The following is a 21,564-nucleotide window of genomic DNA, read 5'->3' as shown; positions in this document are numbered from 1 at the left end:
TGTAAAATGATGAGTAGTAAAATTATCTCGTTTGTTTTTATAATTCCTCTCAACTCATTTAATCTAATCATTATAATTTTTTTAAATTTTTATCTAAAATAAAATAAATAATTTAATTTTTTTAAATTTTAAAATAAAAATAATATTAAAATTTATTTTAGTAAAATCTTAAACTGTACGTTGTACTTGTATCGTAAAATTATGGAACTTGGGGAAGGAGGGCAATTTGGTCTTTTCAAAATCAGGAATTGAATTTTCACATTTTGAAGACAGCGCTACGAGGAGAGGGCTAGCCTGGGTTCGCTCATTCCATACCTGGAGACAACATGTATTTATTTAACACGGAAACTAAGCTGAACTCCCTAAAACACCCTTTCTTTCCTTTAACATTTACGTAAGATTTCAAGAGCAAGGGTCTGTAATTTTCATTCAACGATATGACCAGTTGAGCAACTTCATTCCAGGAATACCTATTTATTGTTTGGCCATGGTGGAAGTTTCTGGCTCTGGTGGCCTTTTGTTTTTGTTATCCAGAGACAATCCTCACTAACGACCAAACTTCGAAGCCTCCGACAATTTCAACGGGTTGAGGATTGCAAACGCGAGCATAGAACCATTGATTGAAGAAATTTCAAGAGATTTTAAGAAGAAAAAAAAAAAAAAAAAGGAATTGTGCATTTCGAGCTTCCTGGTTGTTCTGTCTTCGGCCATATTCAATTGTGTATCTGTAAGTCTAGCCGCCTCATCTTCTTTTATTTTCTTTGAGAGCTCGTTTTCTCGTTCTGCAATTTTCTCTTCTCCAATCTTGTTGTTAACTTTCTCAGAAAGTTGCTGTTTGTGCATTTCTGCTTGCTGGGAAAAATAAAGCTAAAAAAATATTGAAAAATCGAGGTTCTTTTTTAAGTGTAGATTGAGTTCATTTCTTCGTTTCGTTTGCGTGTGGCCTTCCCTTATCTTCCCTAATGTTCAGAATATGTATTCGGGAAGTTTTTCTTTTACTTTCCCTTCATTTTATTGCCCAAACAGGCATTAAGGTTTCAAATTTTCTTCAAAGCATGGACATCATCTTTACTTCGTAATTTTTCTCTTAAAGATGATAACTTGATTGCATTTTTTTTTTCTTGGATGTCACGCAGCGCCGTTGAAGAGTGGCAATTATGATCGACAAAAAAAAAAAAAAATCCATGAAATCCTGAAATATATCGCGTTCTGGTTTGGAGGAAATAATTTATGTTGATTTTTTTTTTTCAATCGAGAGGAAATTAAGATTGAACCTTGTGGGCTTCCCAAAATCTTGAGGGTTTGATAGTAGGTTGACCTGATGAATGTGGTGGGTAAAGTTGGGAGCCTAATTTCCCAGGGTGTTTACTCTGTTGCTACCCCTTTCCACCCCTTTGGTGGGGCTGTTGATGTCATCGTTGTTCAGCAGCAGGATGGGACATTCCGAAGCACGCCTTGGTATGTTCGTTTTGGTAAATTTCAGGGAGTTCTGAAAGGTGCTGAGAAGGTTGTTCGCATAGCAGTCAATGGCGTTGAAGCCAATTTCCACATGTATCTTGATAATTCAGGCGAGGCCTATTTTATAAAGGTCGATGCTGGTAAAGGAGGTGAGATAAACGAGGTGGCAGAGGATTCTGATAACTTGAAAGTTACAGCAGAGGATAGTAGTTTAGGCGATAACAACAAAGATAGTAATTACAACGTTAATGACATTCACATACTTGAACATAGTGCCTCTGATTCAGGGGTGGTTGGATTGCGAGATGAATATGTTCCCTTGCGTCCGGACCGTATTGAGAGGGTAGAATCTGATGTCGATCGAAGGTTTTATGACTTCCAGGATGAGCAATCTTCTTTTGAGGGTTCGGTAGAGTTATCAGAATATGGATCAAATCGATATGACTGTTTAGACGGCGAGGCTTTTGTGGAACCCCAAAGTTTGAATGCAGAAGTGGTATTGGTAAGTGTGGATGGTCGTGTATTGACAGCCCCCATCTCAACATCAGAGCAGAATACAGAGAATGTGCAATTAAGTACACCACAGTTTCATCTGGGCCCAGGTGAAGAGGCAGATTTTTGTGAAGGCAATGAGGAGTTTAGCACAGGCGAAAATGTTTGGGCTGTTGATTATATTAGCAAGATGAGTCCATCTACAGCTAATGGTGCATCTGTTGATGTTGGCAGTATTAGCAATAATGACAATGCTTTTGGACACCAGCTGGAAGTTTGTGAAGGAGAGGGGGGCCATGTTTGTCAATCTCAAGAAGCTATGAACATTGCAGACCAGCAAGGAAAGATTCACGTGCAAAGCGATTCAGAAGGTGTGTCTCCTCCTAACAAGAGTGGAGAGGTGTTTAAGGGTTGTTTGGAGCTATCAGAATTGACCAAACAGGTTGGAAATACTGATTTAAAAGATGTGGTTTCCTCATTGGACGCTCAATGTTCAGAAGAGACATCTCAACAGAGTTCTCAAGTTGTTAAGGGAGGGAAAGATCGGAGTGCTGTAGAATCGAGAAATGATGATGGGCTATCTGCCTCCTGTAGTTCAAGTTCTCCTGGTAATATGACGTCTCCAGGTTTACAGGTTCAAGTTGAATCAATTGAGGAAAATGCATGGAATGCAGAAGCAGAAGTAGAACACATGGATGACAGCAAATCTGTTCATTCTGTATATAATGGTTCAGAATCTAAGGATGGAAAGTTTACCACATCAGCAGCATTTGAAGGGGTAGATGAATGCAGTAATAATGAGCCAGCAGAAACTCACACAGGAGTTTCCATTGAAGAGAATCAAACTCACTCCATCCTAAGTAAGGGTCTCTTGATGTCATTTAGTATAAATATGGGTCTCCTGTTGTACACCTCATAAAGTATTTATATTCTTTCATCCATCTTACAATTTGCAGGGTTTGAGATTTCACTATGTAGGAATGAACTTCATCCAGGTATGGGTCTGGAAGCTGCTGCTGAAGCCTTTGATGTGCATCGGATATCTGCGGAGGAGTTTACAAACTCATCAGCATCAATTATCAGTAATGAGAATCTAATAGTCAGATTTAGAGAGAGGTACTTGCCGTGGGAAAAAGCTGCTCATCTTGTTCTTGGAGTGGCTGCATTTGGTTTAGATTTACCTGTTGAACCCAAAGATGCAATTCCTGTGGAACAGGATGGCACACCACAGCCGAGGGATGACGATTCTGGAAATACTCCTTCATCTGGGCGTAGATGGAGGCTCTGGCCTATTCCATTCAGAAGAGTAAAAACACTTGAGCATGCTAGCAGTAATTCATCCAATGACGATGTCTTTGTTGATTCTGAATCTGGCAACTCAACAGTAGTGTCAACTTTGACATCGCATAATGGCAATGGATCCCCTCACAAGCAATTGATAAGGACCAATGTTCCCACTAATGAGCAGATAGCTTCTTTGAGTCTGAAAGAAGGTCAAAATATTATAACTTTCAGTTTCTCTACCAGGGTTCTGGGAACACAAAAGGTTTGTCAATCATCTAGAATTCAAAGATTCCAATATGGATATCAAAGTAGAACTTTTGTATAATTTAGTTGCTAAAACTGTATTAACTTTTAACAGGTTGATGCCCATATTTACTTGTGGAAGTGGAATGCACGAATTGTAATTTCAGATGTTGATGGGACTATTACCAAGTAAGGTTTAAATCTTATTATCTGTCTGCTAAGTATGCTTGTTAAGAACTTATAAAAAAAAAAAAGTATGCTTGTTACTGTAACTTGCTGAAAGCCAATGAAGATGCTCCTGTTATAATGTTCTTTTTCCTCTCTATTTTCTCTTTCAATTTTGTATAGGAAATCACCAAAGGTGATCTACCCAAATGCCTGACTTTGGCTATTATATGCTTTAGTCTTTTTGGACTTTGAAGTATATGCACATACCATTAGAGTTTTGATATCACAACCAAGGCAGCTCTAGGGGAGTTTCCTGTTATGCTGAGTCATTTACATGGCTTATTGATATTAGTTGTTGTTATTTTTTGTCTTTGGACTATTAAGCTTCTACAGAAAAAACAAGATCTTTTGAAGTTCTTAGGGAACTTTAACTTGTAGTGTTCTTCAAATCCTGACCTCTCTTGAATTATAAAATCCAGATGAACCTCAGCTTGAGTTTTGATAAAAGTATTAATGGAAAAGGTCGTTTTGGTTGCTCATGCCTGACCACTCTGGTTAGCTCTTGCTGTCTTGCTCCAGCCTATTTCAAAATGCCAAGACAAGGTGACCTCCTATAGTGGGTGTCAATGCAATATTTTGTACACTTTTTATTAAAATCAGCAGAACCCTCCATTGTTTTTTGAAGAAAGATCTTCTATTGGCACTGGAGGAAAATCATGTTCCCATCATAGTCCTAATTTGATACCCGATACTCATGCCATCTGGGAAAGAGATGGAAAAGAGAGATTGGTTGATGGAGAGATGGGCTGCTGTTAAAATTTGGACAAATTTTGAAATAACGATGTTAGGTTATCATCTGTGTTTAATCATCAGTTTTTGGTTATATTCAGGATTATGTTGACAAATTGATGGTGTGACTTCATGATGTTATTGTATAAAGCAAATTTGCTATTAAAGAACTTTACAAGGTAGGCTCCCTAAGTTTCATATAGGCAACTGACAATCCAAGAAAAAATTGCAATAAAAAATTAATTTCGTTAGTGTAGCAATGGAGACTAAAGTTGTGATGTAATTACATACACTTACGGACTCTTTCAGCAATTATAATCACTTTTTTTTTTATTGGCACTGGGAATAAAGTCTTGACTAATCCTGTGGGTGCACAAGCCCTCGGCAAGGAGTTTCCCGCAAGTACACTTGGGGTAATTCAAGGGGAAATTTCCCTTGTACAATGGACCCTAGAAGTTGTTTGCTCCAAAACATTCAAACCTTAGTCTTAGAGGGAGTATACCACCAAGACCTAGGTTCTTTCCACTTGAGCCAACCCCTAGGGCTTGGCAATCATAATCACATCTAAGTAGGACATCTTGAGGCTCTTGCTGATTGTTCGACCAGTGTTCCTGGTTTGTAATAGTCCTTCCGCATGGGAGATAATTATCAGACAAGGGTCTTGCCAATGTTTAATAGAAAATCTCAATGGAAATATTCCTTTTTATTTCTCGCTCATGTCCAGGTCACTCTATCATAACTTCAGGTCTTGTATTGAAGCTCAAAACATTACACCTGGTCATTGGGAGTGTCTCTGCTCCGGTTTAAGACCCTTCTGTTTGCTCCGGTTGGCTTTTCGATTTGTGACACATCATGTAATATGCATCTAGGGGCAGACCACATTTCTAACAACGTAAAATAACATTTGTTTTCTTAGCATTAGGAAGAAACTCCGACTTCCTACTGCTCTCTGCAACAACTTTAACATATCAGATGCAGCTTGTTCTGCATTCTTGAAAACAAGGACTGTGAACGGCCTTTCAAGCATCATCATGCTTCACTATTGAGTTATTGCAGTGGGGATTGCTCCTAACATAAGGATACAGATGCAACCATAATTGGAAATATACAACCTGCTAATTTAATGCCCTGCATAACAAAGACGACAACTATGAAGGAACCCCAAATTCTTTTGTTTGCATATTCGGCCATGATGGTGGTGGAAACTGGAAAGTGGACAATCCCCGCCAATGCCAAACGCAGCTTTACAATCTTACCAAAAGACTACCCATTTATTTCACTAACTGGCTATATTGAGCTTAGGAAGTTATTCTTAACTAGAACACCACAACGGGACTGTCAAAGAGACATTTAATCAAACAGGTTATACAAATCGCATGGTCAAACATAATCAATAAATTTCTGAAAGCACCATTCTATTCACCAAATTCTGATTCCATTTGCCAAAAACTGAGCTATAGAAAAGCTCTTCCATTTCACTTGTACCATAAAACAATTCAGATCAGGTGGTCCAATTTCTCCACATACAAACCCCAATTTAAAAGCTAAAAAATAGAAGGAATACAACAGTGGAGAGCGGATCCTTCTTCTCCATGGCCTTAATACCCTCCAACTGGGTGTGCTAAGGCAGTTCACCTAGCAATGCGAGCCACAATGCTGCCTGGGTCTCTCGTTATCATGGGCTTCTTCTTGTACCTGGCAAGTTACGGAGGTTCTAAAGCGACCTTCTTGAAGGTGGTGTTTATGAACCCGTTCATGGTCCCCATTACCTTGCTGGAGATTGTGTATTCTTCTTGATCTGCCACTTGCTTTGTCTGCATAGCCAACTGTTCTTCGTAGGAAGCCTTCTGCCTGTGTTGATTCTGGAGAGATCAAGATTTTATTTTTGAGGATAATGGATGGTGGCAAAGGTTATTAAGTACATGCTTTAACATGATCTGTACTAAATGACGTGCTACGAATCAAAGAACAGATAGGGAGCAAATTTGGGGCTCAAAACTGGAGAACAGCCACTCCCCTGGTGATAGGGCATGTAAAAGTCAGGAATATAGGATCAAGTAAATGTTTGTGGAACTAATGGCTTAACAGATGAATTTAATGCAAGGAAGAAACTCTTCCTCCATGAAGAGTTTTACTTTTAAGCAACGAAGAGCATTCTTGTTACCAAATTTATTATTATGCAAGGATATTCGATGGCTTCTATTTTTATGGATGTTCCTTATTTGATGTCTTTTATTTTTATGTGTTGGATTTCTTCCATTTAACTGTAGGGTTTACGTGACATGCATTACCCTGGCCCTTGTTTTTTCTACCTTTTCAGATCTGATGTTTTAGGCCAGTTTATGCCTTTAGTGGGTAGGGACTGGACGCAATCTGGGGTCGCTAGACTTTTCTCTGCTATTAAGGTATGTGTTTTCTAATTTTAATGTTCCCAAATCATCATTTGGCTGCTGTAGGGTCACTTAGATGACAGAAGTATCAATTTTGGACAAAATGAAATTTTATGATGTGAGACAGAATGTACTCTAAAAGATATAGGTTTCTATGATTTGTTAAGGGAGTTTGACTTTGGAGCAGAAGGAAGTGGGCTCGAATTCCACTGTCGTCAATACCCACTCCTGGTTTCAAATATTTTTGGCTTGCCAAAATAAATAAATAAATATGGAAAGGGCTTGTTATCATCCTTCTACATTTTACTCTTCAAGATTGACCACTTATTAATTTTGTAATTATTTTCAAATATATGTTAAATATTTTTTTTTCATTTTACTTGCTGGAATATCCATGAAAATATTATTCATGCTCATCTGGCACCAAGCCATATAGTGGGAATGCTGAAAGCAGGCTTGCTGATGTCGTGTCTTTTTTTTCCTTTGTCATTGTACTTTCATTGGTAGATGTAGTTTTTGAGAAGAAGAATTATCATTCTTATTAATCTCCAAGAGAAACGATTACAAGATAAATAGAAGAGGAAGGCCACCAAATCAGGAAGGCCATAAAATCAGCAAATATCTAGGCTAGAAAGCAGGAAACAGAAATATCTAAAATCTGAAATAGTAATTTCAGATTTTATCTAAAATAGAACTTCCTAATTTATCTCCTAGAAATCCGACACCCCCCCAAGTTGGAACGTATATATCTATCATGCCCAACTTGCTTACAAAGAGCTCAAAACTAGGTCTGAAAAGTCCTTTGGTGAAGATATTGGATTTTTGTTGAGTAGTAGGAACAAAAGGCATGCAAACAGCTCCACTATCAATCTTATCCTTTATGAAGTGTCTGTCAATCTCTACATGCTTTGTGTGATCATGTTGTACTGGATTTTGAGCAATACTTATGACAGCTTTGTTGTGACAATACAACTTCATTGGTATGTTTACTGGCATCCGTAGCTCTTCAAGAATTCTCTTCAGCCATAACATCTCACAAACTCTGTTAGCCATAGCCACTGCCTCGGCACTGCTCCTTGCAACTACATTTTGTTTCTTGCTTCGTCATGTGACCATATTTCCCCAGACATAAGTATAGTATTCTGATGTGGATCTCCTGTCAATAATTGAGCATGCCCAATCTGCATCAGTGTATGCCTCTATGTTCTGCTCTGTGGTCTTCTGGAAGAGTAGACCCTTGCCTGGTGTACTTTTCAAGTACCTGAGAATCCGATAAACTGCTTCAAGATGTTTCTCAAAGGGTGAATGCATAAACTGACTTACCAAACTCACAGCAAAAGCAATATCGGGCCGTGTATGTGATAAGTAAATTAACTTTCCCTCCCAACTTTTGATACCGAGTTGTACTCACTGGAACACCTTCCTTGTCATCTCCAAGTTTTTGATTGGGATCGATTGGAGTGTCTGCTAGCCTACACCCGCTCATCCCAATCTCCTTAAGGAGGTCAAGGACATACTTCCGTTGGGAAACAACAATCCCTTTCTTCAACCTTCCAAGGAAATACCTCAGAGATTCTAAGTCCTTGATCTCAAATGTTGATGATAGAGAAGCCTTCAATCAGTTCATCTCAAGTACGTAATCTCCAATGAGAATTATATCGTCTACATACACAATCAGTATTGCTATCTTCCCATCCTGTGAATGTCTTGTAAACATCGTATGATCTCCTTGCCCTTGAGTATACCCTTGACTTTTAACAAACTAAGTGAATTTCTCAAACCAGTCTCTTGGTGATTGTTTTAACCCATATAAGGATTTCTTCAGTTTACACACCTTTGTACCTAACTTTTCACAAAATCTTGGTGGTGCATCTATGTACACTTCTTCCTCCAGATCTTCATTGAGAAATGCGTTTTTTACGTCCAACTGTTGCAAAGGCCAATCATGATCAGCTGCAAGTGACAAAAGATCTCTTACAGTGTTTAGCTTTGCGATTGGGGCGAATGTCTCTAAGTAATCAATGCCATAGGTCTGAGTGAATCCCTTGACAACCAATCGAGCTTTAGACCATTCTAGAGAGCCATCAGATTTATACTTGACTGTAAACACCCATTTGCTCCCGACAATTTTCTTCCCTCTTGGTAGATCAGCTAACTCCCACTGTCATTTTTTTCAAGAGCTTTCATCTCCTTCCACTCAGGAACTTTCAGAGCATCTTGCACAGTGTTAGGAATCTCCATACAAGACAATTGTGAGGTAAAAGCTCGAAAAACAGGTGAGAGATTTTCATATGACACATAATTGGACAACGGATGCTACGTGCAAGATCTCACACCCTTCCGGACAGCAATAGGAAGTTTAGAATCATCGAACTCAGGATTGGACCCAGACTCAGTTTTAGAGCTAGAGGACTCAAAACTCGAAGATGAATGGGCTGAACATGAGGTAAGGACTCGGTAAGGACATTACTTGGAGGGTTTATGGATTTTGGGTAGTGCGAAGGATTGGAAGATCCTTTCTTTCGAGTTGTATTCTGTCATGAGTAGACAATGTCAAATGGTACCAACGCTGTGTTTTTTCGTTTTTGTTTCTCCTTTGTAAACATCATGAGATGGCCCTGTAGGAAGACCTGTTTTTTCAATATCTAAAAAACTCGACTCACTTTCCCCTAGTATAATAAAGCTTGGGTTTTCAGGTTGAATAATTGGAGAAGGATCATTTTGCGAGTCTTCAGTTTCGAAGAAATTATGAAAAACAGCCGAGTCTCTGTTTTGTGTCCCCCCCGTGAAGATGAGGTGTGAAATAGGAATGTATTTCAAAAAAAGTAATGTCCATGGTAACAAACATTTTTTTGGAAATGGGTTCAAAACATTTATACCCCTTTTGAGTGGGAGCATAACCAACAAACACACATTTTGTGGCTCGGGGTTCAATTTTTCCTCGATTATGTCTATGAATATGAACAAAAGTGGTACAACCAAATATGTTTAGTGGTAAAGATGAAGAAAGCCAATTTGTTGGATAAAACTTATGAAAAACATCAAAAGGTGTTTCAAAGCTTAAAACCTTATTAGGCATTCTATTTATGAGATATGTAGCAGTAAGAATGGCTTCACCCCAAAGATATTTAGGTACCTGATTGGTAAAAAGCAGTGCTTGAGCTACTTCCAATAAGTGTTTGCTTTTTCTTTCAGCCAAACCATTTTGTTGCGAAGTGTCGACACAAGAGCTTTGGTGAACAATTCATTTTTCAAGAAAAAATTGGCCCAAAATGTTTTTGAAATATTCTCGACCATTATCACTCTGCAATATTTGAATATTTTTTTGAAAATTGTTCCCACTTTAGATTTTTCTATCATCAAATAAACCCAACTTAATCTCGTGTGATCATCAATAAAGGTCACAAACCATTTTTTTACCGGAATTCGTAGATGTTCTACAAGGGCCCCAGATATCACTATGAATCACAGTAAATGGAGTAGTTGGTTTGTAGGGTTGGGTGGAAAAGGATGCACGATGATGTTTAGCAAACTGACAAACTTCACATTGAAAGGAAGTGGGACTTTTATTCCGAAATAAATTGGGAAACAAGTGTTTTAAATACTGAAAACTAGGATGGCCTAACCTATAATGCCATAACATAATATCATTATCTTTGGAAACAGAAACTGAATTTAAGCAGGTACTTTGACATTGTCTACTCAAGTTCGGTCCATCTTCAAAATAATAGAGTCCATCTTTTTCCTTAGCACTGCCAATCATCTTCCCTGTGGTCAATTCCTGAAATTCACAATAAGAAGAGTAGAAATTAGCTTGACACTGATGATCAGAGGTAATTTTACTGATGGACAACAGATTGCAAGACAAATTGGGAACATGGAGCACATCATGGAGGGTTAACAACGAAGTGAGTTTGATAGTTCCTGTCCTGGCAATTACCGAGAGTGAACCATCTGCAATTTTGACCCTTTTATTGCCTGCACACGGACTATAGGATGAGAACAATTCGGAGCAACCAATCATATGATCAGTTGCGCCGGAATCAATTATCCAAGAATAGGAATAACACCTAAAAACGCATTAGCAAGAGGGTTACACTTCTGTACCAAAGAACAAGACGGAGTTAAGGAAAGTTTTGGAGATTCAAACAATTTGTACAGGTGCTCTAATTGCTCCTTGGTAAAAGGTACCGCATCTGAGTTGGTAGAAAGCTCCTGAAGCTCTTCAGCAGTGGTTTGGTAGGTGCGACCATCATGTTTGGATTTTAGCTTCCAATTTGCTGGTTTACCATGAAGTTTCCAACACGTCTCCTTCCTATGCCACGGTGTTTTGCAATGCTCGCACCACGGTTTATTACGCCCGTCATTTTCAGAATCAACACTTCTTGACACGAGCAGAATTCTCAGGTTCCAGGTTTAAACCAGTTTCGGTATTGCGCAGCATGATTTTTCTCCTTGACTCCTCACGTCTAACTTCAGAAAAAACTTCTCGAATAGAGGGCAATGGTTGCCTGCCGAGAATGCGGCCGTGGACCTCGTCCAAACTTCGATTAAGGCCGGCTAAAAACATGTAAACCCTGCTGTTTTCCTCTCTCTTCTTGTGACGAGCATAGTCGTTCAAATTTTCCCAAACATCATCATAACACTGATCAATTTCCTGCCATAACGTTACCAACTCGTTATAATAAGTAGTAACATCGCGATCATTTTGCTCTGATATCATGTAGTTTTTGAGAAGAATTATCATTCTTATTAATCTCCAAGAGAAACGATTACAAGATAAATAGAAGAGGAAGGCCACCAAATCAGGAAGGCCATAAAATCAGCAAATATCTAGGCTAGAAAACAGGAAACAGAAATATCTAAAATCTGAAATAGTAATTTCAGATTTTAACTAAAATAGAACTTCCTAATTTATCTCCTAGAAATCCGACAGTAGACATTAAAAAAATGGCCACCAGATCCCAGTTGTGATAGATCGATTCTGTTTCGTAGCAGTATGCTAGTAAATCAACTTTTTAAAACATTTGCTTTATTTGGAGTTTGGTATGAATGATAAATTTTATTGAGCAGTATGGTTGTAGAATTAATTACTCAAGCAAAAGTGAGCTTTTCTTGAGTTGCCCAATATGCTATTCTGGAATGATATGACCTGCTTTAATATATTGATGTCTAATATTTAGCTCCTCCTTTTACAGGAGAATGGATATCACCTGCTGTTTCTTAGTGCACGTGCAATTGTTCAGGCATATCTTACTAGGAGTTTTTTGCTCAATCTGAAACAGGTACCAAGACAAAATGGTTTTTTGTTGACTGGCTCCTTGAATGATTGAAAATTGAAATCTCACCAGATTTTCTAGCATAATGAAATCTTGAACTTTGAAAATTAAGATTTGGCGGGACGGTCAAGATCAACCATAGAGATGTATTTTAAATTTGCTAGAATATTAGCTAAATGTTTAAATTCATCTCTTCTTACCAAGCTAATTAACTTTTGGGACGATTGGTGATTTAACATGATACCACTGTGACGAATGCCAGCAATTTGAGTTCGCATATCTCCAACATGTGAACTTAGCTGATACAGACCTATATGATAACACCCAATTTTCCTGATTTGACAGTTAGATCTTTGATTTATCAACAATGGATATCGATTAGATCAGTTCTGTTTACTAGCACCTTAGGATGGCACAACCTTAAATTTAGGTGTGAGGTTCAAACAAAGCCTAGAAGGGCATAGGACTAAGTGCAGCGAAAATGGTTTTCCATGAGATGGGAAATGAGAACGATTCGCCCCACACGAGGTTTGTAAATAAGTGATTGTCTGATAATGCGCAAGGAATATCTGTCTTTCTGCTAAACAAGATGCATTGAAATCATAATTCATTAGATACTTTTCATGAATGTCAACTAGTACCGTAGCTTATGGTGGATACCCAGGCACTTAGAGATGAGGAAGGGTGTAGGCCTGATGAAATTCTTTGGGGAGTTGAAAGTCAGTGTAGATCCAAAGACTCCCAAATAAGATAACCTTTCAAACTGTTGTTGGATCAATGGGTAGGCAAGAGACTGACTGACGAATTGAAACATCTTAGTCTCTAGAGGAAAAGAAAGCTATCAGTTTAAGCTTTTGAAATAATTGATAATTTACTCAGTTTCATTGAAGGGTTTGGGTCCTGATCCAGCATCCGAAAAAATTCTTGTGTTTCTGCTGAACATTTGGCTTTCTGGATCATATTATGGGAGATTATGGTTGATCTTTGTAGCTTCGCTATTGGTTCAATTCTCCTCTTGCCCTACATTATGCTTGCAGAGGCTGCAGCTACTGTGGTCATTGAATTATATACGCTGAATTGACAAATCTTCTACAATTGCAGGATGGGAATACTTTACCAAATGGGCCTGTTGTTATCTCCCCTGATGGATTATTTCCCTCATTGTACCGAGAAGGTGATATTCTTCCCATCCTCGAGAATTATTTAATGTCACTAAAGTTGCATGAAATACTTCAGCTTGCATCAAGTCTGTAGCACAATTGCCTATGGTGCCAACTATATAATGTGATATTCTCTGATGGCTCTCTGGTAAATATGTTTAGTGGTGATTGTGACTTTTCTGCTGTTATGAGCATGCACAAAACATTCTGTCCAACCATTCAGCCAAAATTGGGTGGGGGGTGGATAGATGGTGAATATAGCAAACACAATGCTGAAATATGTATAACATGATTTCTCCATCGAATGAATAACTTTGAGTTCTAATATCTACGGAGCTGACTTCAAATGAATGAATTTAGTGAAAGGTGGATGTATTATAAGAAGCACCTACATGAAAAGTAGGGTTGCTACCAGCCTGTATACCCTATACAGGCTGGTAGCTGGCTCTCCTGGGCGGGAGAGCGGGGCGGCCGCCATATAGCCCCCCCATCCCTGTCCCTGCCCCTGCCCCGCTCCACCCATCCCCGTTGACTGAAATGAATTTATCACCCTTCTGTCCTCAGATCCGTAAAATACCAGCATCAAACACAAAAACCATCATTAAACACAAGAACCAACATCAAAAGTCGCATATCTGCTCCCCCAGAGACAACATGTGGATCTCTGATCATGCAGAGACCCCCGACAGTGGGTCTCTTAAGAGAGAAGGAGAAGGAAGCAAGAAGAGAGAAAAAAGAAGAAAGAACAGAAGGAGAGGAAACAGAGACAAAAAGTGAAGAGAAGGGAAGGGGAAAAAGAAGAACTTGAGGGAGAAGATGTGAGCAGCGCAAAAGGCGTTTGGTAACTTAGGTTTCTTATGTTCTGTAATGATATACATACTTATATCAAGCGGGCGGGTGGGTATATACTGGGTTAAATAAAATCAACCCAGAACTTACCCGCTTGCCCTTTAATATTTTGTAGCAAAATCCGCCCATCCCACCCAGGTTAACGGGTGGTTTCCTTCCCGTTGGCTGCTCGGGTGGGCCGGGTAACATGTACCTGTTACCCCACCCTAGAAAGAAGTACTAAATTGCATTACCATAGGCTTCACTGTTGTAAGTACACGTTTCTTGCCAAGGTAGCATAAGTCTCTATTTATGCTTGCTTTGCATGCTTTATTTACTATTTTATTTCTTCCTTTACCATTGGCAGTAATACGAAGAGCGCCTCATGAATTCAAGATTGCGTGTTTAGAGGTAAACATCAAGGGTCAACCTTGTTACTGAATGTATATTTAAACACAATTGTATCCTTTGTTATGAGATTTTGTTGTATGTCATATTTTACAGGATATTAGAAAACTCTTTCCTTCTGAATGCAATCCATTTTATGCCGGCTTTGGAAATAGAGACACAGATGAACTCAGTTATAGGAAAATTGGGATTCCCAAGGGAAAAATATTTATCATTAATCCCAAGGTATTTATCTTCAGCTTATGTTTTTCACCATTCAGTAATATTTTGTTTACTGAGAAGCTAATAATATAAACTGACAGGGTGAGGTGGCCATTAGTCATCGCATTGATGTGAAGTCATACACATCTTTGCACACTCTTGTCAATGACATGTTCCCACCAACTTCATTGGTTGAGCAGGTAAGATAACCTTACAATTAAATATTTGTTTGGGTTAAGACACTGAAATAATTCTCTCTGTGGTTTGCTTAGTGGGCATTGGCTCTTGGATTCTAAAGTTGAACTTTTTACTCCAACATTGCACAATCAATGAAATCACTCATTCTACTACCCTTTTGTTAGTAAACCGTTTGAAATGCTACATCAAGACCAATATCTAATCTCATGAGGGCTCACAAATTGGTTGTGCCACTGAGTCACAACGGTTGAGGGGACCCCCACCCTCTGTGGTTGGTTCCTCCATGCCCCTCCCAACCAAAAGAAGGTGAAAGGGAACCTAGAGTGGTGTTGGCCCCTCCAAGGGTTGCTGTCTGGAGGAGCTGTTGTCCCCTCTACTGCAGTTTTTTTTTTTTATATATATTTATTTAAATTCTTAAAACAAATATTTGTAAACAAAATTATTTTTGTTTTTTTATTGGATGTTTTTACGCGTAACTTGTTAATAGATACATGTCAAGCATCTAATAGTGTTGATGTGGCGTTTCAAACGATTTACCAATTGGAGGGTGACAGAAGAAGTGATAGCATCAAATGATGCAATGGTAGGGAGTAAAAAATTTAATTTTAGAGTTTAGAAACTAATTTGTCTATTGAGCAAAACAACAAGATTATTTTAGTTTTTGACCTTATTGTTTTTCTTTGGGTCGATGGAGGTGGAAAGGGTGTTGTCTTACGCATATCTTTTTTCATGATCTGCAATCTTCATGAAACCTTTGATTATTGATGCCCATGCAGGAAGATTATAACTCGTGGAATTATTGGAAAATGCCAGTGGCAGACATTGATTTATAGTACCAACGCGGTCAGTGGCTTGCATTGTCCCACAAAATTTGGATACACTAAACATTCTCCTTGTTTGCCAGTACCAGCTGGGCTTTATCCCAGAATTAATGCTAGCCCTCAATGTTTTACTGGAAGTTTTATTTATTTGATAGGGTCATAAGATACATTTCTGAATAAAATTCTCTGACATTTAGCCCTCCTCCTGTATCATTTTCTTTCAAGTTTTCTTTCTTTCTGACCTGTATTATTTGTGGGAAGAAAACATGCGTCAAGGAAATATAAGTAGCTATTTTCTGACCTTTGTGATATCTTTCAATGGATGAACAGTTAGTTATGTTGTATAGCAGCTCTCATGCTCACCATTCTGCTGGGCGAAATAAGAATAAAAAAACTAAGATGACCTTTCTACGGTTGAGGCCAAATTTGTTGAATCCCTTTTATTACTGTAGCTAAAAGCTAAGATAGTTTCATTTTGCCAAGAGAAATGCTACTTGCCTTCCTAATTATTTTTATCATTCTATTCAAACACGCATATTTACACATCAACATGTGTGAATTTAAATAGAATGATAAAAATGACAAATTACATATTGGTATATGGTGCAGAGGATGATAAATATATTTTTCTTTGCATAATCCAATGCAAGTCAATATACATTTGCCCAAGTCAATATTAGTGCTCTAACTTCTACTTTGTAAATATATTATTGTATATTTATATAATAATATCGAATTACAAATTACAAGTGATTGGAATCTATTGATTTACATTAGCTCTAGGATATTCTAGAATAAGTTTTACATTTATGTTATTTTTTTCTTTACTTTATTCTCTTGTAACTGAATTGATTCTCTTGTAAAGTGTATACACACTGCCTCAATATAATGAATACAACTTGGAATGCAGGAAAAATGTGCCTCTAACATGGTATTAGAGCTGCTTGACTAGCAGTCTCCTTGATCCATGGCTACGCCTATCTCCTCCTCTCTTCCACAGCCAACTTCGTCCATTATTTCTTCCTTCTCACATGTTACCATCAAGCTAATAACAAAAAATTATCTACTATGGAAAGTTTAAATATCGGCATACCTTAGAGGATAAGATCTCTATTGCTATATTGATGGAACACTCCCTTGTCCAGATCAATTTCTATCTCTCATCTCAAATGGCTTACAAAAAACCAAGCCAGATTTTCTTTCCAAGATGCATACAGATCAGTTGGTACTCAGTGTTATGTTTTCATTCCTTTCTGATTCTGTCATTGGCCATGTTCTCTCTGCTAACACTGCTAGAGAACTTTGGCTCTCTTTTGCATCCATGTTTGCTTCACATTCTCAAGCAAAAGAATTTCAAATACGATTTCAGCTTACCAACCTTTCTCGAGGAGATCAATCTATCTCTGAATATTTTGGAAAAGTTCAGACTCTTGCTGATACATTGGTTGCTACAGGTAACCCACTTCCAGATAAGGAATTCGTCATTTATTTGCTCACTGGTTTAGGTCTAGTTTATGAATCTTTTGTGACCTCTATCACTACAAGATCCGAACCTCTTTCATTTCATGAACTATATCAATTATTGTTAATTCATGAAAGTAAGCTTACTCACACTGCCAAAAATGTCTTTGAACCCTCAGTTTATTACAGTGCACCATAGTGGTCGAGATCAACGTGGTAGAGGTTTCTTCTGTGGTGGTCTGCAAGGCATAGGCCGAGGTAGATTCAATGGCCGTGGTGGTTGATACTCTTCTTCTCCTTTAGGCAACTATCATCAAACACCTGGTGGACAACGTCCCACATGTCAAGTATGCAACAAACCAGGGCATGTTGCCCTCCAATGTCGGCACAAATTTGATCATGCCTTTCAAACAGAAGCACCCAGATCCTTCCTGCAAATTACACCACGCCTAGCTCCCTTTCTGACACCACTTGGTACCCAGATTTGTCTTCTACCCACCACATTACCAATGATTTAAGCAACTTCAACCTATCCACCAAACAATACTCTGGTAACGAGACAGTCAGAGTTGGTGATGGATCGTGCCTTCCCCTTCAACACATTGGTGACTCCTCTCTTACTTCAAGCTCTTCATCTTTCATTTTACATAACTTACTTCATGTTCCAAATATCACCAAAAACCTCATCTCAGTTCTTCAATTTTGTGTTCATAACTCTTGCTTTTTTGAATTTCATGTCACTCATTTCTCTGTGAAGGACAATCGGACAAGGAAATCCCTCCTCACTAGACCCACACGTAATGGACTGTATGTCTTCCCTTGAACAATAAATCAACCACCTGCTTCAGCTCATCTTGGTGAACGAATATCTCTCCCTCAATGACATTGACAACTGGGCTACTCGTCCCTTAAACTTGCCTCTAAGATTTTGCATACCAACTGTTTGCCTGCTTCTCCCACTCCCTTTGCGTTCAAGTGTTCCGAATGTCCTCTAGCAAAAAGCCATCAATTGCCTCACTCATCCAATCAGCCCACATACACAAGACCTTTAGAACTTGTTAGTGCATACTTTTGGGGCCCATCTCCTGTAGTTTCTAAAAATGGATTTAAATACTACATTTTTTTTGGAGATCACTTTACTCGCTTACTTGGTTTTTTCCATTGAAATTAAAGTCTAATGTTCAACAAGTATTCTCAACTTTCTTGCCTTTTATTGAGTGTTTGTTTAATACCAAATTAATTATGCTTCAAACCGATGGTGGTAGTGAATTCAAACCCCTCACCCCACTGTGTCACAAACTTGGCATCACACATCGTTTCTCATGCCCTCATACTCATCAACAAAATAGGCTAGTAGAACGTAAGTATCGACATATTGTTGAAACTAGGCTTGCTCTATTAGCCCATGCCTCTCTTCCAACCAAATATTGGGTTGAAGCATTCAAAACTAATGTGTACTTGATCAATTTGCTCCCTTAAAAGATACTCAAAAATCAATCTCCATATTCTCTTGTCTACAATAGGGATCCGGATTATATTTTTTTAAAGGTGTTTGGTTGTGAATGTTGGCCCAACTTACGTCCCTATAAACAACACAAATTAAATTTTCGTTCCATATCTTGTGTTTTTCTGGGCTTAGCACCACCTACAAAGGATATAAGTGCCTAGAACCCAAATCAAATAGACTTTAAGTTTCAATAAGGCATCCTTTCCTCTTTCTCATTCAAAGCCCACTCCCCAACACTTATCCAATCCATCCAACACGGCCCAGACTCATACTTCACTCCCTCTCTTTACAACCTCTATCCTTGGTCCTGGCCCAAGCCCAGATTCTCAATCTCCTTCCTTTATTCCTCCTTGAGCCCTAATTCCTCCTTGAGTCCTAATTCCCTGTCCTCTATTCCTTCAATTTCTAAAAATCCTTCTGCTCTCGATTCTCCTCCTTCGCATTCAACCACTCTCATTCCATCCAGAAATGATTCATCTCCTCTCATTTCACCAAGATCTCCAATCATTACTCGAAGTTATACCAACTCCTCGCGATCACGAGTAGTCACGGATGACACGATCCCTTATCCACGGCGACATTGTCTCAACACCACGGTAATTGTTCTAGATGAACCCTCCAGTTTTTCAACTGCCTCCAAGTTCTCTGAATGGCATGATGCTATGACTCAAGAGTACACTGCCTTGCTTCAAAATCAAACATGGAGTTTGGTACCCCCTCTCCCTTTTTTTAATATTCTTGGCTGTCGATGGGTGTATCGCATCAAATTAAACTCTAATGGTTCTTTTGAACGTAGGAAGGCTAGATTGGTAGCCAAAAGCTATCATCAACAATTAGGATTAGATTATCATGAGACTTTTAGTCCAGTAGTGAAATCAATCACCATCCGTTTGATAATATCTCTTGCTGTTAGTCAAGGATGACCCCTGCACCAAATAGTTATTCAAAATACTTTTTTATTGGTTCATTATCTTATACAGTTTACATGCAGTAGCCTTAAAGGTTCATTGATCCGAATTATCCTAATTACGTGTGCAAACTTAACAAGGCTATTTATGGCCTAAAGCAGGCTCCACGAGCCTGGTTTTCACAACTCAATTCCTGGTTGGTTGGGTATAATTTTTCTGCCTCTCGTGCATATTGCTCTCTGTTTATTTTGAATCATGCTGATCTACGCATCTTCGTTTTCATATATGTTAATGATATGGTTATCACCTCTTCACAACCGAATGCTATTGACTCTCTTATTAATGATTTGGCTACTACCTTTCCTGTTAAGGATCTTGGTCGACTATCATACTTTCTTGGGCTTGAGATTGATTATTCTGCTTCTGGTTTATTTTTGTCTCAACGAAAATACATCAAGGATTTGTTAATTAGGAGTAATATGCTTCATGCCAAACCTATGACTTCTCCTATGGCAACTTCCCTTAAGCTCTCTATGTAACACCCGGACCCAATATTGGTATAGTTGGACTTTAGATTTTTACTTTTTTATTTATTTATTTTTTTATAACTTGATTGTTTATTTAAGTTCTTAATTTACGATTTTGAGTAGCGATTTTGTTTTCTTTTAATTTGGAGTTCTTGGCCGTTTATTTTATTTTTTCCCGCATGTTTCATTTTTTTAATTCTCTCTCTTTCCGTCTATTTTAATTTTTTTCGCACGGCTTTTTTGTCCGTCGCACAGCATGCATTCACGCACGCTTTCGTTCACGGCATGCTTGCACACACACGTCCCTCATGCACGTCCCGCGTCCGTTTGGTTTTCATCTAGGGTTTTCTTTTCATGTTCAATCGTCTATTTTTATTCATACGAAGAAGGCTCGCGCCGCTGCTTTCCCACGCGGAACCATAGCCCAGTTTTTCCTCCTCAGCCTCCATCCCCTCGGTTCCTCGCACCCCGAGTCGTGCAGCACCCCAAAGCTTATCCGCGTACCGCGACGCCGCCCCAGCATCACCGCAGCCTGTCCTCACCCTTTCGGAAAGCACCACGCCAGTTAACAGAAAAGCCTCTGCCTTCAGCCTACCGTGCACCGAGTTGCATACCGCGGGAAGCCACCGCAGCCGCCTTCCCGACGAACCTAGTCCATACCTCCTTAAGCCGCCGTGAGCCCACACGAAACCACCGTGCCCACTGCCCAATCACGCGAAGCTGTCGCCTAGCGTTCCCGTAGCCTCTTCAGCAAGCATCGGACTGCTCTGTTTTGTTATCCAAAAACAGAGCATTTCCAGCCACCTTGAGCCGCTGAAAGCATCCTCCACCGAAAGCCCCTCCGCGCTGTGCCCTCACAGAAACTGCCGAGGAGGACGTCTCATCACCCCTGTCCGCCGCACGCAGCCTCTGTTTCCCCGGTAAGCTCACGCCATTTCTTGTTGATGTCTCCATTCTCTCGGTCTCTCCCTCTTTCTCTCACCGTCTCTCTCTCTCTCGGTTTCAGCTCTCTCTCTCTCTTCCAGTGCACCGCCGCAGTACCCACCACCACTAGCGCACCCGCCCAGCTCCGTCGCAGCTCCACTTCCCTCGGTAGGTCCTCCGTTACCCTTCAACCGCGCGGCGTTGTCACGTTGCTTGTGTGTTGTGTTGTTGTTCCGTAGACTTTCCGTAGTTTAGGAAATATTTTGTCTTATAATTACATTTTTACCCTGTGTGGGATGTATTAGATATTGTACTGAGTTTATATAGTATTTTTTAAAATTTTACTATGTGCAACGATTATTTTATTGAAAGTGTATTTTGAACATTTTATTTATGATTAAAGAAAATCACTTAAGTATTTTTTTTATGTTATTAAGTAAATGTTTATTTTAAGAGAAAACAACATTGGTGTTTTTAGATAATGGTGGTATTATAGGAATTTTTTTAGAATTCTAGGT

At 39.0% G+C, this 21,564-nt stretch overlaps 1 protein-coding gene across 1 annotated transcript; it reads left to right on the top strand.

Annotated features, from left to right (window-relative positions):
* The first annotated feature begins 462 nt into the window (after nt 1-462).
* On the top strand, nt 463-16,063 carry LOC108988443 (phosphatidate phosphatase PAH1). Its single transcript, XM_018961703.2, has 11 exons — nt 463-727; nt 1,137-2,810; nt 2,907-3,496; nt 3,593-3,666; nt 6,755-6,839; nt 12,023-12,109; nt 13,205-13,277; nt 14,459-14,502; nt 14,596-14,724; nt 14,802-14,900; nt 15,675-16,063. The coding sequence occupies exons 2-11, from the start codon at nt 1,322-1,324 to the stop codon at nt 15,729-15,731; spliced, it is 2,727 nt and encodes a 908-aa protein (XP_018817248.1). The 5' UTR covers nt 463-727; nt 1,137-1,321; the 3' UTR covers nt 15,732-16,063.
* Nucleotides 16,064-21,564: the final 5,501 nt, after the last annotated feature.

Source organism: Juglans regia, chromosome 4 (assembly GCF_001411555.2).
Source record: "Juglans regia cultivar Chandler chromosome 4, Walnut 2.0, whole genome shotgun sequence".
Lineage (NCBI taxonomy): Eukaryota > Viridiplantae > Streptophyta > Magnoliopsida > Fagales > Juglandaceae > Juglans > Juglans regia.
Note: the sequence above shows the minus strand (reverse complement) of the source record. Positions and strands in the feature narration are given on the sequence as shown.

What these genes read in the sequence shown, in the direction of transcription:
- LOC108988443 (XM_018961703.2), top strand. Translation starts at nt 1,322, where the DNA reads ATGAATGTGGTGGGTAAAGTTGGGAGCCTAATTTCCCAGGGTGTTTAC. An exon ending in GACTTTTCTCTGCTATTAAG is followed by an intron (nt 6,840 to 12,022) that starts GTATGTGTTTTC and finishes CTCCTTTTACAG; the next exon opens with GAGAATGGATATCACCTGCT. An exon ending in TATTTATCATTAATCCCAAG is followed by an intron (nt 14,725 to 14,801) that starts GTATTTATCTTC and finishes ATAAACTGACAG; the next exon opens with GGTGAGGTGGCCATTAGTCA.